We start from the raw sequence: 14,665 nt of genomic DNA, 5'->3' as shown, positions 1-14,665 counted from the left end.
ACTTTACAGTTATACATATTTAGTATATTTTCCAGTTTTCCACAATCGATTTCAATTTAAAGAAATCGTTAAATGTTGTCAAAATGTGACTCCTAACTAATTTAAATCGATTACGCCATTACGGCCATAGACCATAGTTAAATTTTGTTTTCAGGAGATTCAATATTGTAAAATTGCCAATTGGCACTAATTAATATATGCCTGTGACATGTCATATAAGACAATAAAATAACCGGCAAGGTCATTTTAAACTTTTTCATTATTCTTTATGTGAATTATATTATATTATCCTAACACAAGCTCTTAAGAATTTATATTACGTCAACATTGGTCGTTTCATTATAAATATAAAAAGGTATTTAATAAGGCTGACCGGTTACTAAAATATCGAGTAGAAAATAATAATTTTGTTTGGATCTAATATTTAATAAGTAACAGTATTCTATAAGTAACTTGAAAATGCGCAAAGCCACAAACCTAATTACTAAGAAACGAATTTAAATGCAAATTACATTTTTTCCAAAAACATCGCTTTCCAAGCACAAAGTTAATTTTATACATCAAGGAATTGAAAAATATAACTTTTATTTTGAAGTTTTTTATGTTTTTAAGTCATTTTTATTTTTTTTATAGGAATGGATAAAATTCGATAAAAATTAAGCAGCCTCTAATTATACAGTGCTATAATGAAACACAAGGTAAAAGTAATTTTCTTCAGTACATCATGCCGTTTTATGTATCAAGTTTTAAAAATGACATCAGAAAGATGATGGTCGCCAGCAGGTTAGGAGATGAAGGTGATTTTTGAAGTTTTCGGCTGCATTTTGACTAGTATAGTGGTATAGTATAGTGGTATAGCGCCAATTTCCTCCCTAATTCGCTCTTTGAGGTCTTCCAAGGTGTGAGGCCGATGTTTAAAAACCTTTTCTTTCAGGTAGCCCTAAAAAGCAAAATCACAAATGCTCAAATCCGGTGAGCGCACGGGCCACACCACATCACCCCTCAGAGACGACCATTTTCAAAAAACGTACGGACCACATTGTTTACTAGACCAAAACCATGGTAATGACTGATAACAGCATGGCCTGCCCGACGAAATGGGACCATCATAATCGCACTATACCCACCACACGGTAAGTAGGTACCAACCTTTCAAAACTGCACTGTTTGATTTGCCCCACTCTGTATAACGAATGTATCCTTCTAAATTGTATATTCATTTTTTGGAAATATTACATGTAAAAAGAAGATAGGAGAACTAGAAAATGATGAATATAATTTATACCTAAGAATAAAAATTTATATAATTTAACAAATGTTTTCAATGTTAAAAATAATTTTAAGAGCATTTTTTAAAAAAATTTCCGTTGAGTGCATTAAATCGTATTTTTTAAAGGAATCTTTCTGATTTTTTAGAGCTTCTAAATCCGTTCCCTACTAATTACCTATTAGTACCCAATTTTATCATTATTTCATATTACATTCCACGATCGCATACAATTATAAGCCATCTTTTTAATGTACCTATAAAACCAATAAGTAATATAAATAATAACCAATTCTTAAAAATTACCATTAAACATTGAATTTTTAGCTCTTGCATCCTTACATTTGATATACCACTTGTGACCACTGACAGTTATTGTGTCTACATACATTGTTTTCAAGCGCTTATTATTCAAATAAATTACTTTATTTATTTCATATATTTATTAATATACTTCCATACTCTAATTATACATTTCTGTCTAGTGTCTACTCACACTAGGTGACCAACTTAAGATTTTAATATTAAACATTTTAAACTACCACACTTTGCACATTTCATTAGCAGTGAGACTTAGTTATGGACTTGTGAGTAATAGTAAATAATTTTTAGCGGAAATGTTCACACAAATGATGAACACACTAAATAGTACATGAAATGATGAAAATAGCATTTTATTATGTTGTACACTGTATTTTATAACTAATATAACACAATATATTTATCATAGTTATCTACTAATAATTCTACTATAGTAGACAATAGTAGTACTTAGTAAATAATGTCATACCTATTGGATAGGTTCATCTATTCCATGGACATTATTTTGTATCTGCAACAAGACTAGACTAAAATCTTATTGGCTTTTAACTTTTAAATTACCCATAAATCACACAAAATTGAAAAACTAGCTATTCTAAATTTCTTCACGAGGAATTTTTATCTTTTTTTTAAGATAGTACAATTAATATACAATTTTCAAAATATAAATACTTAGATAAATTTAAAATTTAGAATATAAATTATAATCTAGGATTTGATAAACCAGCTATCAATGAGCAGTAATTGTGTTAGTTATTTCATGTTGAAATGGTGTACTTACTACCTAACTACCCTGAATGAAATATGTTTAGGATTTGACTAAGCAACAAAATTATACTATTGCTTATTGTACAACCAAAAAATGTCAAACAGTACAAGTGCAGAATGACTATAATATTTAATATTAAAACAATTAAAATAAATAAATATCATATTTATTAAAAAAAAAAAAAATGCAATTCATCTAATAAAAGTATTTTATTAACTACTCATTAAATGTATCTTAAAACATATATATTTTTATAAAAATACATAAGAAACATTTATTTTACAAACAATTTAATTATATTATTACACAAAAAATGTTAGTTTAGCATGTAATCTCTTTCTCATAAATTTTAAATTCTAAGACTGATTTTTAAAAACCAAACAATTAATTTTTTTTTTGAATCCTATTGATTGTAGTTATTATTAAAAACTTAATAGAAAAAATTGAATAAATATTTTAACTTAACTAATAATCCATATGCTTGATATTTGTATATGTATAAACATTTTACAATGCCATATAGGCTAACATTTACCCTAAGGTGTTACAGTCATAATTAAAAAAATCAATTAGTGTACATTTGTCATTTCAAACAAAAATATTAAAATTATTTATGTACTAAATCTTGAGTATCTCAAATCATCAACTTTTGGATAATCAATAAATAGTTTTCTATACTTAAATGGCTAATAAAAAAGTATTACTCCCAAAACATAATTTATTTGAAAATTTTATATTTTATTGTGTTTTAAGTAAGTATTAACCACTTTTATTTTAAATGAATATAATTTTATTTTATATCTTTATGTGAAAAGTGAATTATAAATTGTTGATCAAAAAATATAGTACATGAATCTAGTAAAATTTCATACATTAATTTTAGGATAAATAATAATTTATTTATTAAACAATGCAGTATGTACGGCATCTATATCGTAAGTGACATACGCTGATGGTTTATACAAATCAGCACCACGTGTAGGCATTCTACGACTTGTTCTAGAAAAAAATATAATTTAATGTCAATGTTCTCTTTTTCTTTCAAATAATGACCTATAGTGAGACATAAACCCCGTAATGTAGCAATAAAATAAATTATTTTTTTTAATATTGATTATTTACCCTGATACAGATATTGGCCCAGTGTTAGAACCAGCATTCCTCACCATGTCACATTTCATAGGCCTGCCATCTAACTGGCGATTATGATATACATCTACTGCTTGGATAGCATCAGCTCGACGATTATAAATCACTTCAGCAACACCAGGCCGAATTACTTTAGACTCTAATAAATCCCCTATGTCTGCAAAAAGTTCCTGAATAAAAATATGAATAATCAAATTAATAAAACAAATAATATGTGGATTAATCATACATTTATGTTACAAAAATAATTAGAATGAAATTATTAAATACTAACAATTACTAGAAAAAAGTTATTATCGGCTTATATAAATATTTTGTTTAACACAAAGATTAATATATATGATATAATGATTTTAAACATAAGTACATACTCTTATATCTTCACACGTCACAGATGGTTCTAAGTTAGAAATAATAATTTTATGGCCAATAGGTCGTGAACGCTTAGCTAAGGCTACTTGATGTGAGTCCAATCTTGAACGTAATGTTTCACTCAACCCTCTATTCCTTAAAAAAAAAATATACATAAAAATATTAAAATTTACTATGAAGTGATAATGTTATCATTTAAAAACCAATAAAATTGTAAGTCAAAGTTACGTTTAAAATTTTTAATAACTAATTGAGACATCTAGACTTTTTAAAAAATACTTCTAATGCAAATAACTAATAAGTTTCCTAAAATAAAATGTTTTAAATCTTATAAAAAAAACTTTGTATATAATATTTTCTTTATTTCCTGATATTTTAATGAAAAAAATTAATTTTTAAAGAGTGATTTGATCACCTCATGGTTATTATATTTTGGGTAGCAAATCAAATTATTTTTTTCATTTTCTGAAGTTTTTAATTAACCTGTTGTTGATGTCGCTATGAGCATTTTGCTCACACAATTGCCATTAATATAATATATGCTTCCTTGAGTTATTTACGAAAATGATTAAGGAAAAATATTAAAAGTTATAAATAAACTTACAAAGTTATCAAAGTCCAATTTAATAATACCGTATAGTTAGCATTGTACTCGCCCGTCACTGATCGCCTTACCGTATATTTTATAATTATGCTGTTTTTATTTTCGGTTTATTATCCTATAGCAGTCTAATATTGACATTTGTCAGTATCACGGTATATTTGTATGCTCACACATGTATTTTAATAGTTGAGCAAAACGCTAACACGATACTAACGATGTCAAAATATTAGCGACACCAACGACGGGTTATGAAGAAACTGTAAAAAAACTACTACAATTTACAGGACACCAGCTGTTCATAAAATCAATTTTGGTATTTTTATCATAGCTTAAAAATTATCTAGTTACTTGATACTCATCCCAATCATTTATGTAGGATTATATCACAAAATGTACTCTTAATAAATGCAATAATAGGCTTTAATAATAATTTATTTGTTTAACCAACTGAAAAAAGAATTTATTGTTTTATTATACAAAATAAGACAACAATATTATACGACTAAATGATACTGACTAGCTATTCTCACCCATTCTTTTAGCCAGGTGAAGGACCCCAAATCATTAGTTAAACAATACAAGTATAATTATATTTTAATATAATTTGAGTGTATAATAAGTGTTATATAGTGATGGGTACTATTGAAAATATAATATATATTTGATTAGTTTAATAAAACTAAATTGTAGAACAGTGATAAACTATAAAATAGTTATTTCGAATAATTCCAAAATATTGAAAAATATATTCCCGTTATTTTATTAAATTTCTATTTTATTTTTAAATAAATTTCAGTTAAGTTATATATTATATTATATTAGTTTATTGTACCTTGAATTTCTATCTGATAAATCATCTTGATATCCATCATGATTGAACATTGCGTTTCCGACATTTCGCCTCATCACCTACATTCAATTTAAAAATGCATTAACTTACATTTTAAATTTAAGTTTAACATATTTTTTATTTACTGGTGTAGGAGAGTATCTATTTGTATCTTCCCACTCCATTGAATCCTCATAATCCATTGCCATAGGTCTATTATATGGTTTATCATTAACTCTCATTGGTCTTGTAGGACGCTCTGGTGGCCGTCTAATAGACTGTGTGTTTGGTATTGGACGTCTTGGTATTCTCATATCCCGTCTTACTGGTCTAATATCTTCAATTGGTCTGTCACCTTACAATAATTAAATACATACTCATTAACAAAGAATGAAATAATATAAAACTATAAAAATATTACTTCTAAATGTATTAAGCTCTGAATTGAAAGTGTTACTACTACGTCTTTTTTCTACACCATCAAAACGTCCTTTATTTACAGAAGGCAGTCTGTCAGGTCTTCTGTCTCTAAAACCAGAATGATGTGAAGATGCTCTTTCATCCAGAATAGATTTGACAGTAAGAATACCACGACTATCAATTTTGACACGGCCTAAGTTATTGGAATGGCTTCTTGAGGTACCCATATTTTGTATTGGCTAATATAAAAAAATCAATGAAAACGTTAAACTCTCCAATAATATAGTATATAGAACTAGTTACATAAAATTAAGCTTTTTTTGTTATGTGACTTAAGAGCAAAAATACTTTGTTTTGAATGTTTTGACTATGACTTATCAGTGTGCAGGTTTTCACTAAATTACAAGTATACTATTTTTAATTAGTCATAATAAAATTGAATCAGTCTGCTTTAAGCAGTTTTGCTTTTTTGGTGCAAGGCTGGCTATAGAATGAATTATATACAGTTATATATATACATAATTTAAATAGAATATGTCATTTTTTGTATTAAAAAGTCAATGTTTGATTATAATTATTTTAATAGCTAAAATTAATTCAATCCTTTACTTAAAACCAAGCATAATCCAAGACGAAGAGTTATACATCAATCTAAACAGACCAACAAAATTCAAATTTAAAGTCCAACTAAACTATCATAGTATCATGGGTAATTCAAAAATACCAGATAAGTTCTCCACGAGATATCATTATTATTTTAAAAAACACACACACTTTTTAACTTTAAAAAGATGGCAGTTATTCAAGTAATCTGCAAATCCACTAATAATAAAATACATAAAAACTTACTGATAAAATAAATTTAACTAGGAATACATTAACGAATAAAAACAAAATATAAATGGACATAAAAGAAATAAGTAAGCCTAGTAATAACAAAAATGTTTAAAAGATAAGTGATGGCAATAATTTCTAAAAATAAATAATTATAATTATAATTATTATAAGATGTTATAAATGTTAACACAAATAATTATGATTGATATTGAGTATTGTATAAATAATAATATTGATTAATTATTATAGTCTAAACTATTCAAAAGCAGCTTATTTTGTATTTTACAACTTTTTTCAATAGTAAATATTGGTTATTACCAGTTACTTACATCATATGATGTTGAATTTAAACGACGTTCCTGGATCTTTTCGCGAGCATCTTTTTGTTTTGTTAACTTTTGTCTAGCATCTACTAACACTGTTGGTTTTTCTAAAGCTTTTTGCAACAGTCTAACACGAGCATCAACTACATTCATTGCTACTCTAGCATTATTTTTTGACATATTATTATTGTGATGTTTGCCATTAGCGGACTGTTTTTGAATGGCTCTTAAACGTTTTACCTTGGTAGCTTTGTTGGCTGCTGCTACACGTAAACGATTACGAGGACCAGATTGCTGAACTTTAAAACGTCTGGAATACATTTATAAAAATATATTTCCAATTCGGAATTTTTGTTTTATTAAGGTATTATGCATTTTTCTTTTAACAATCAATCATCAAATAATATAAACTGATGAGTTCAATTACAACACAAGAAATATTTTACATAAATAAATTTAATTTACCCTCCACGGTCTTGGCCGTTTTGTGGTCTCTTTCCTTTTATGAACTTCATATTGTTATCTCTGCGTTGTTGAAATCGAATACTACTGTCCTGTTGTTTTAAAACACTGAATTAAGACTCCACAAATCTACAATTATTGACCATGTGGACAAAAATGAAAGACGATAATGCTTGCGGGAGTCGGGTTCGCGTAAAAATAAAAAACTGTATTTCTATTTCTATGAAATCAGATCAGAAACAAAAATACCAATTTAGGAAAACGAACATTTGCTAAAATGGTAAATGGTTGTTAGTTGTTACTTGTTATATTTTGATAGACCCAAATTAATAAATTGCATAAACAAGACGAATGTTGAGCAGTGCGGCCAACAAAACTTGACATTTATTTTACTTACTCATTAACACGTGTGGACAATTATAAAGGACAAAGTACTTTAAAGGCTACACTTAAGGTTACTTAATAAAATGTATTGTTCTCTTGGTTCGGTGCATACATTTTGCGAGTTGGATCGGTATTCAGTACAACATTTTTCATTTGATAATATTAGTTTTGAAAATCCGATTAAAATTTAATAAATATTTTATGCTCTTAATGCCCAACCTGAACATCGTAAACATCAATAACAAACAAAGTATAAACCGTCAATGATAATTTAATGATAACGTGATAAATGATATTGGGTAATGTGTATATTTTCATTTTCATAACAAATACTAATTTTTAATATGAGATTTTTATTTTGAATTGTCCATTTTTATTATTAATTATTATGTTTGTGATGGCCATAATTAATTGAACATTCATTTCAAAATGTAAAAGGTCATAAGTAATAAAATGGAGTGGGTCTCCATTACTTTTTACAGTGGTTTTCTAAAGTAAAAACCTACAATATTAAACCTAATGATTTATGATTGAATTAAAATCTTGATTATCAATCAATATGAACGGTAATTTTTGGCAACAAGAGTCTTCTATTTGTACAGCAGATGAAATACAATATCCTATGATGATGGCCGACGAGCGACTCGCTTATTGGGCTCACTGTCATAACTATCAATTAAGGGATAAGATAGGCGAAGGTTCATTTGGAAAAGTTTTCAAAGCCTTGCATACAAAAACAAACACAATAGTTGCCTTCAAATTTATTTTCAAGGTATAGTTACATTAGTTGTTTGTTCATTTCTTTGTTTTTAATACTTGTTAAAATCTGTCCTTTGACTTAGCTTGACAAATTAAGAACATTACAACAAGAAGTTGAAATTCAACAGAAATTACACCATCCAAACATTGTCAAAATGATAGAGTCATTTGGAAATGAAAATGGGGTGAGATATTAGTTTTATTTGTTTACTTAACTTTACCAGTGGTGATCGGAAGGAACACCAAATACTACAACTGTATGAGACATGTTCTCGAAGTAGTGGGTGTAAATTGCTGTTGTCACAGGAAAATGTGTAACATTAAAGAGTGATTCTTTTATCATTAAACACTCATTATTTCATCAAGTATTGACTTTTTTCATTTTTTTTTTCAAAATATTCTGTTTCATGCTTTTCTCAAACTGTATGAAATTTTTATTTTTTTTACACTTTTATTAAATAATGAAACCACTATCAGCTTTTAATTTTAAAACGTACTAAATTATTAATGCTATTTTTTTAATGGATTTTAACGTTCAAATTATTATTTTTTATTTTTTTTTATTATTTTTCATTTAACCATTATTAGTTAGTTATAGCTCCTCAAGTTTGAATGGTTTTTTGTTTTTATAATACTTTTTGTTTCATATCTTATACTTAATAAACTCGTTATCGACTATCAACGCAGTGATAAACTTTGTAGTTTGTACCTATAGTTATCAAAGCCTCACAGCCGTAATAGCCTATAGAATAAATCACCCAACTAAAAACACTTAAAAACCTTAAACCACCCAACTTTGAGAAGCTATAACTCACTAACGGTTAAATGAAAAATAATAATTTTAATGTTAAAATTCATAAAAAAATTGCCCTACTATTTTATGACATTTTAAATATAGGTTGCCATTTGAAAATCAAAAGTTGATAGTGATGTCACTATGAAATATAAGGGTGAAAAAAATAAAAATGTTATATGGTTTTAGAAAAGCACGAAACTAAAAATTTTGAAAAAATTCAACACTTTTTTAATGATAAAAGAATGACCCTGTATGTAAACTATAGTAATTTATGTGTACATAATACATTATAATACATTATTTACTGGTTTTTTTAAAATTATTTAATCAATAAGACACTAAGCTACCCCGCAATAATGAATTAAAAATATATTTTTTTATGCATAATTTTCAATCACAGCTTAAAATGTATGTATTATTTTAAAGATTGGGTGGGTAGGTATACTTTTGTTAACTGCATGTACTCCTAAAATTTCTCTGTACGCCACTGTTCTTCTAAACAAAACAAACAAGTCCTATAAGTGATAGCATAAATAACTAACAATATATCTTGCCTTCAGCTGACATAATAGTGTTGGTTTAAGATGAAACCTTTATTGATCTCGCGTAAACATACACCTATATCACCTATTAAATATCTAACTCGTTTAAATATTGGTTTAATATTTTGATTTTTTTTTATAATAGATTGCTTTGGTGATGGAGTTTGTGCCTAGATCACTTAAGGAGATCATAGAAACTGAAGGTATATTGAGTGAAGAAAGAACACAGGGAATTATATGTCATCTCGTATCCGCTTTACACTATTTACACAAAAAAAATATTTTACACAGGTACCTAAATTATTAACAGTTTTTTTTTAACACAATGTTCTTTAATAAATAAATAAATAATACCTTTAATATTTAGGGATTTAAAACCACCAAATATTTTATTAGACAACAATGATGTTGCAAAATTATGTGATTTTGGTTTAGCCAGGTTTATGTTAACTGGTACTCAAGTATTAACTCAAGCATCGCTTAAAGGAACCCCTCTTTATATGGCTCCTGAAGTGATAAATTCTCCTGTTATACCTCCAATATACAATCATAATGCAGATTTATGGTATACATTGATGATTTATTATAAATAAAATACTATTCATATATTTATATCAATTATTAATTTAGGTCATTGGGATGTATAGCATATCATTTACTTTGTGGAAAACCACCATTTGATACTAAGTGTTTGATGCATTTAGTTCAAATGATGAAAGATCAACCAATAATTTGGCCAAATACTGTGTCAGCTGTTTGTCAGAACTTTTTAGAACAACTGTTACAAAAAAATCCGTTACAAAGGTTAACATGGCCTGGTTTATTAGAACATGACTTTTTAAAAAATAAAGTATACATAATGGATATTAATCAAAATGAGGAAATAGATTTTTCAACAGAATTTGATGATATTGTGTCACCTTTAAACTCAATGAAAATAAATGAAGAAGAAGAAGAAGAGGACGATGAAGAGGAAGAAGAAGAAGAAGAAGAAGAAGAAGAAGAAGGAGAAGAAGAAAATAAAGATCACTCAGGTTCTTCTACTAGTCATGACTTTACATCTATAGAAGAAACGTATTAATTTTTAATTTATAGATATAGAAGAATTGTATTTTAAAGTTTTAGGATTAACAATATTGATTTTTATAGAACTGAAGAGGATTTGCGTTCAAGTCAATCTGGTTGGTGTTCTGAAACTTGTCAAGAGTTAGATGTGGCTTGTGATAAAACTAACTCAACAACCAATAATACAAAATCTAATGATTTTATGAGTGAAGAATGGATAGTATTTTTGCGGCAAAGTGCTTCTGAAGTAAAACTTTTATGATTATTTTATATCTATTCTACATAAATATAAATGAAAGTTGCTTTTTGAAATTATTTTCTTAAAAACCTAATAATAAATTCAAATGGGGTTGTCATGATTGGATAGTTTCATAAATTCAACTTCTGCTCAAGAAAAATAAGCTTATGATGATTTTAAGGGGCTGATGAAGGACTTAACTTATTTCATTTAATATGTAAATATTTTATGGTAATTATTTGTAGAAAATTGTATAATAGTTTTAAAGTATAACGGGTATAAAATATAAATATGCTTTGGAAATAAAAATATGAGAATAATTTTTTTTTGCCATGGTACTAAATTTTCCCCTTCCTCGTTAAAGTTTTGTCAAAGTAACTAATACATATGTCTGGTTTTTACAGCAACATTTTAAAATTGTTTTCTATGCAACCACTCACTTGACAATGTTTACACTTGTTCATTTTTTATACATCTGGTTCATGAAAAATTATACAATATCATACATTTTTATTAAATCAATTTTAGTCTAATTAAATTACTATAAATTGTTAGGTTAATACCATTAATTTTATTAAGTTTGTGAAGAAAAGACTTATATAATTTTATTTTATATTTTAAAATTTTAAATAATATATTGTAGGCATTTTATTTTGTTATCTGTGTTAATATAACATAGTTAATACAATGTAATTTTATTTTTAAGGTTGTTTCTGGAAATATAACATCTATGACTCAAAAAAGTTTTATTCTAGTAGTATTGTCTCCTTTAAAAAGTGGTGCCATATCTTCAAAATTATTACACTATGTTGTTACTGTTCTGGCAATACCTTTTGTTACTCCAAATATTCAACAAACTGAGAAAGACTTAATAACTCAAGTATTTATAATCATTATATTTTATTTATTTTTGTATTATTAATATTGTGTGTTTGTTATAGATTTATATTGAAACTAAAGTAATACCATGTTTAATGCAAGCATTTTCTAATGCTTTCAAATCTCCTGCTCGTAATTGTGTATCACCTGTACCACCAGACATTATTGGCATTCAAGAATTAGATAGTTTAGAATCAGTGCTTCTATTAGTAGAAGGATTATGCTTAGATAAACCTATTGAATGTCTTAAGCAATTTACTGAAAGCATCTATTTTTTGAAAATTTTACCATTATTACAAAAATGTTTGTCATTGAGTCACGGTAATACACATTTGGTTACTAATACACTTGCCGTATTAATATTAACTTTATTATATTTGCCATCCAATATTAGTTTAGTGCAAGATATAGTTATTGGAAAACATTTGGAAGGTACAGTTATTGTTTTTATGTATTTATCTAAGTGTATTATTATATTTTAATATAATATCTTAACGATTGCCTTTCAGGTAGGATTTCAAATGTTGAGCTACATAAATTGCTTAGAAATAATGAAGAACCGTCCATAAGAGAAAGAACATGTGTTCTTTTATTGCATATGACTAGACTAAATCCTAATTGTCTTTCAGAAATTTGGCACCAAACCCTTACCAATGATATTGAATTTTTAAAAAATGATCCATGCCCTAATGTTGTTCAGGTACATAGAAATTAAAATTATTATTTAATTATAATTATTTTAAAATGTATCTTAATAATTTTTTTAATTAAAAATAATAAATTATAATATGTGTACTTCATTAAAATTATTAATAAATTATTTAAAGCAAAGTTCCTTTATAATTTATTAAAGAAAATGTAAATAACTAAAAACAAATTAATATCAAATAGGTTTTCCGTGGGGTTAAGGTATGATTTTATATTTTATAATCTGAAATAATTTTAATTTTAAAATTGAATATATACTATACTATAAGTATGTAATTCATTAATCTTTTCTATACACTTAAATATTCAAATTAATAAGTAATAATAGAAATACATTTGATTATAAATATAAACAAGTTAAATTTTATTTATATTATTTTATAGTACTTTATAACATTTTTGTTTTTTTTAAATATATGTATAAAATAATCTACTGACAATAGTTTTATTTAAAATATTATAGTTGCAAATGCAGTAGTAATTAATGTTTATTTTAATTTCACATTTATACATTTGCTCTATTTATTAAGTGTTTTAAACCAAGTTTATTATTGTTCTAGGCTGCTATTTATACATCTGAACTATTGAAAAAAACACAATTCTACCAAGTGGAAACAGAACCATGAGAGTATATAATCATAATTAAATCAATAAATTGTTGTTGTTTTTATTTTTTTATGTATTTTTAGACTAAGTATTATGAAACATTATTATATATTGTATATGAAATGAAAAGTTAAATTTAATGAAGGATTGAGCTTTAATAATAGTGATAAATAATAAGTAGCAATAATTGTTACTTAAATATAAATACTTTTTTAATGTTATTTTATATGACGAAAATACAATATGCTAAATAGTCATAATAATTAAATCATCTGTTTTATTATACTCGTTACAAGATGATGTAAATTATATAATAATAGTATAACAACAATATAGTTTTGTTAACCAAAAATAACAGATATATGAAACAAACACTTATTATAGATAAGATAAACTGTTTTTCAATATTAAACGAACATACTCGAATGAAATTATGAGACAGGAGTATAACATAATATTTATACAGTTTTGAAAGACAAGTGTTTATTCTAAAAGGAATATTACTGGGATCTAAATTGAATATTCTACAACATTTCATAATGATTTTCCCACTTAACACATTTTCAAGTACATGCAAATCATAATTTATTTCGTTTCATACCTAATTTATTGATTATAAAAATTGTATGTTTCTTATTAAATGGTTTATTCTTTTATGGTAACTCGTCAACTTCACAACAAACACAATTATTTATAAACATAATCATTCTTATACCAATAGATACAGCCATGGTACTGTCTTTACATTAGATCTACCTAAGTACAACTTATCTAATTAATCAGTCCATACTCCTTATACATTTTTATATCTAAATAATATAATGTTAAATTTGACATATATTAGTTACTTTTTGTTTTCCTTGAGTTTAATAGTATTTTGATTTTTTTATTACCCCTTTTCACACTTTCTAATTTTTACTTTTTATCATTTGATCACACCCTATTATATCCAATCAGTGATTAATATGTTCCTTGCCATCTGTATTATACACTACCATAAGTATATTTCAGAGTATGTACCATTTTATTTGGTTTATTATTTTTTTTAATTTTAGATTTGTGCAAATTATTGATGTATGCTGATAAGACAAACTCGAAATAATCTTGTATAAATCCAGGGTACCTATGTCGTATTATCTTGACCGCTTTATTCACGGTATACCTATTGAAATATTGAAATAACATTATGTAATAATTTTATTGCTTTTCAATCTTACAACAACGCTTATAAATTAATAAGCTTTATTACAAGTACCTATATTTTTTGAGAGAATACGTCACTTATTGATCTGACCATTATATTGTTATCTTCTAAAGTGTTCCAGCTTAGACTGC

The 14,665-nt window shown here is 26.1% G+C and overlaps 2 protein-coding genes across 6 annotated transcripts; one reads left to right on the top strand and one right to left on the bottom strand.

Moving 5' to 3' along the window:
• Nucleotides 1–2,547: 2,547 nt before the first annotated feature.
• LOC132923360 (uncharacterized) lies at nt 2,548–7,676 on the bottom strand. Of its 4 annotated transcripts, none has more exons than XM_060987321.1 (8): nt 7,357–7,676; nt 6,898–7,201; nt 5,733–5,970; nt 5,458–5,666; nt 5,315–5,391; nt 3,878–4,007; nt 3,480–3,676; nt 2,548–3,356 (listed from the first exon to the last, which is right to left on the bottom strand). In XM_060987321.1, exons 1-8 carry the CDS (start codon nt 7,404–7,406, stop codon nt 3,254–3,256), a joined length of 1,308 nt encoding a protein of 435 aa, XP_060843304.1. In that variant the 5' UTR covers nt 7,407–7,676; the 3' UTR covers nt 2,548–3,253. The 4 variants fall into 4 exon arrangements, with proteins under 4 accessions (XP_060843304.1, XP_060843296.1, XP_060843322.1 ...); XM_060987313.1 differs by having other exon boundaries at nt 3,878–4,013; nt 7,357–7,674; XM_060987339.1 differs by having other exon boundaries at nt 3,524–3,676; nt 3,878–4,013; nt 7,357–7,674.
• A 345-nt stretch (nt 7,677–8,021) lies between these two features.
• LOC132923347 (serine/threonine-protein kinase fused) lies at nt 8,022–13,724 on the top strand. 2 transcript variants are annotated; one of them, XM_060987300.1, is made up of 10 exons: nt 8,022–8,509; nt 8,580–8,681; nt 9,980–10,125; nt 10,202–10,399; nt 10,465–10,908; nt 10,984–11,146; nt 11,844–12,017; nt 12,079–12,337; nt 12,411–12,448; nt 12,526–12,620. In XM_060987300.1, the coding sequence occupies exons 1-9, from the start codon at nt 8,297–8,299 to the stop codon at nt 12,413–12,415; spliced, it is 1,704 nt and encodes a 567-aa protein (XP_060843283.1). In that variant the 5' UTR covers nt 8,022–8,296; the 3' UTR covers nt 12,416–12,448; nt 12,526–12,620. The 2 variants fall into 2 exon arrangements, with proteins under 2 accessions (XP_060843283.1, XP_060843274.1); XM_060987291.1 differs by adding an exon at nt 13,285–13,724 and having other exon boundaries at nt 8,024–8,509; nt 12,079–12,448; nt 12,526–12,716.
• The last annotated feature ends 941 nt before the right edge of the window (nt 13,725–14,665 follow it).

This window comes from Rhopalosiphum padi, chromosome 1 (assembly GCF_020882245.1).
Source record: "Rhopalosiphum padi isolate XX-2018 chromosome 1, ASM2088224v1, whole genome shotgun sequence".
In the NCBI taxonomy this organism is placed as follows: domain Eukaryota; kingdom Metazoa; phylum Arthropoda; class Insecta; order Hemiptera; family Aphididae; genus Rhopalosiphum; species Rhopalosiphum padi.
This window is presented reverse-complemented; position numbering and strand designations above follow the sequence as displayed.

Excerpts from the sequence above, each read along its gene's own strand:
- LOC132923360 (XM_060987313.1), bottom strand. The coding sequence starts at position 7,406 with ATGAAGTTCATAAAAGGAAAGAGACCACAAAACGGCCAAGACCGTGGA. Across the intron at positions 5,392-5,457 it reads ATAGATACTCTCCTACACCA|GTGATGAGGCGAAATGTCGG; the intron begins GTAAATAAAAAA and ends AATTGAATGTAG. Across the intron at positions 3,677-3,877 it reads TGACGTGTGAAGATATAAGA|GAACTTTTTGCAGACATAGG; the intron begins GTATGTACTTAT and ends ATTTTTATTCAG.
- LOC132923347 (XM_060987291.1), top strand. The coding sequence starts at position 8,297 with ATGAACGGTAATTTTTGGCAACAAGAGTCTTCTATTTGTACAGCAGAT. Across the intron at positions 10,126-10,201 it reads AAAAAAAATATTTTACACAG|GGATTTAAAACCACCAAATA; the intron begins GTACCTAAATTA and ends TTTAATATTTAG. Across the intron at positions 12,018-12,078 it reads AGAAAGACTTAATAACTCAA|ATTTATATTGAAACTAAAGT; the intron begins GTATTTATAATC and ends TGTTTGTTATAG.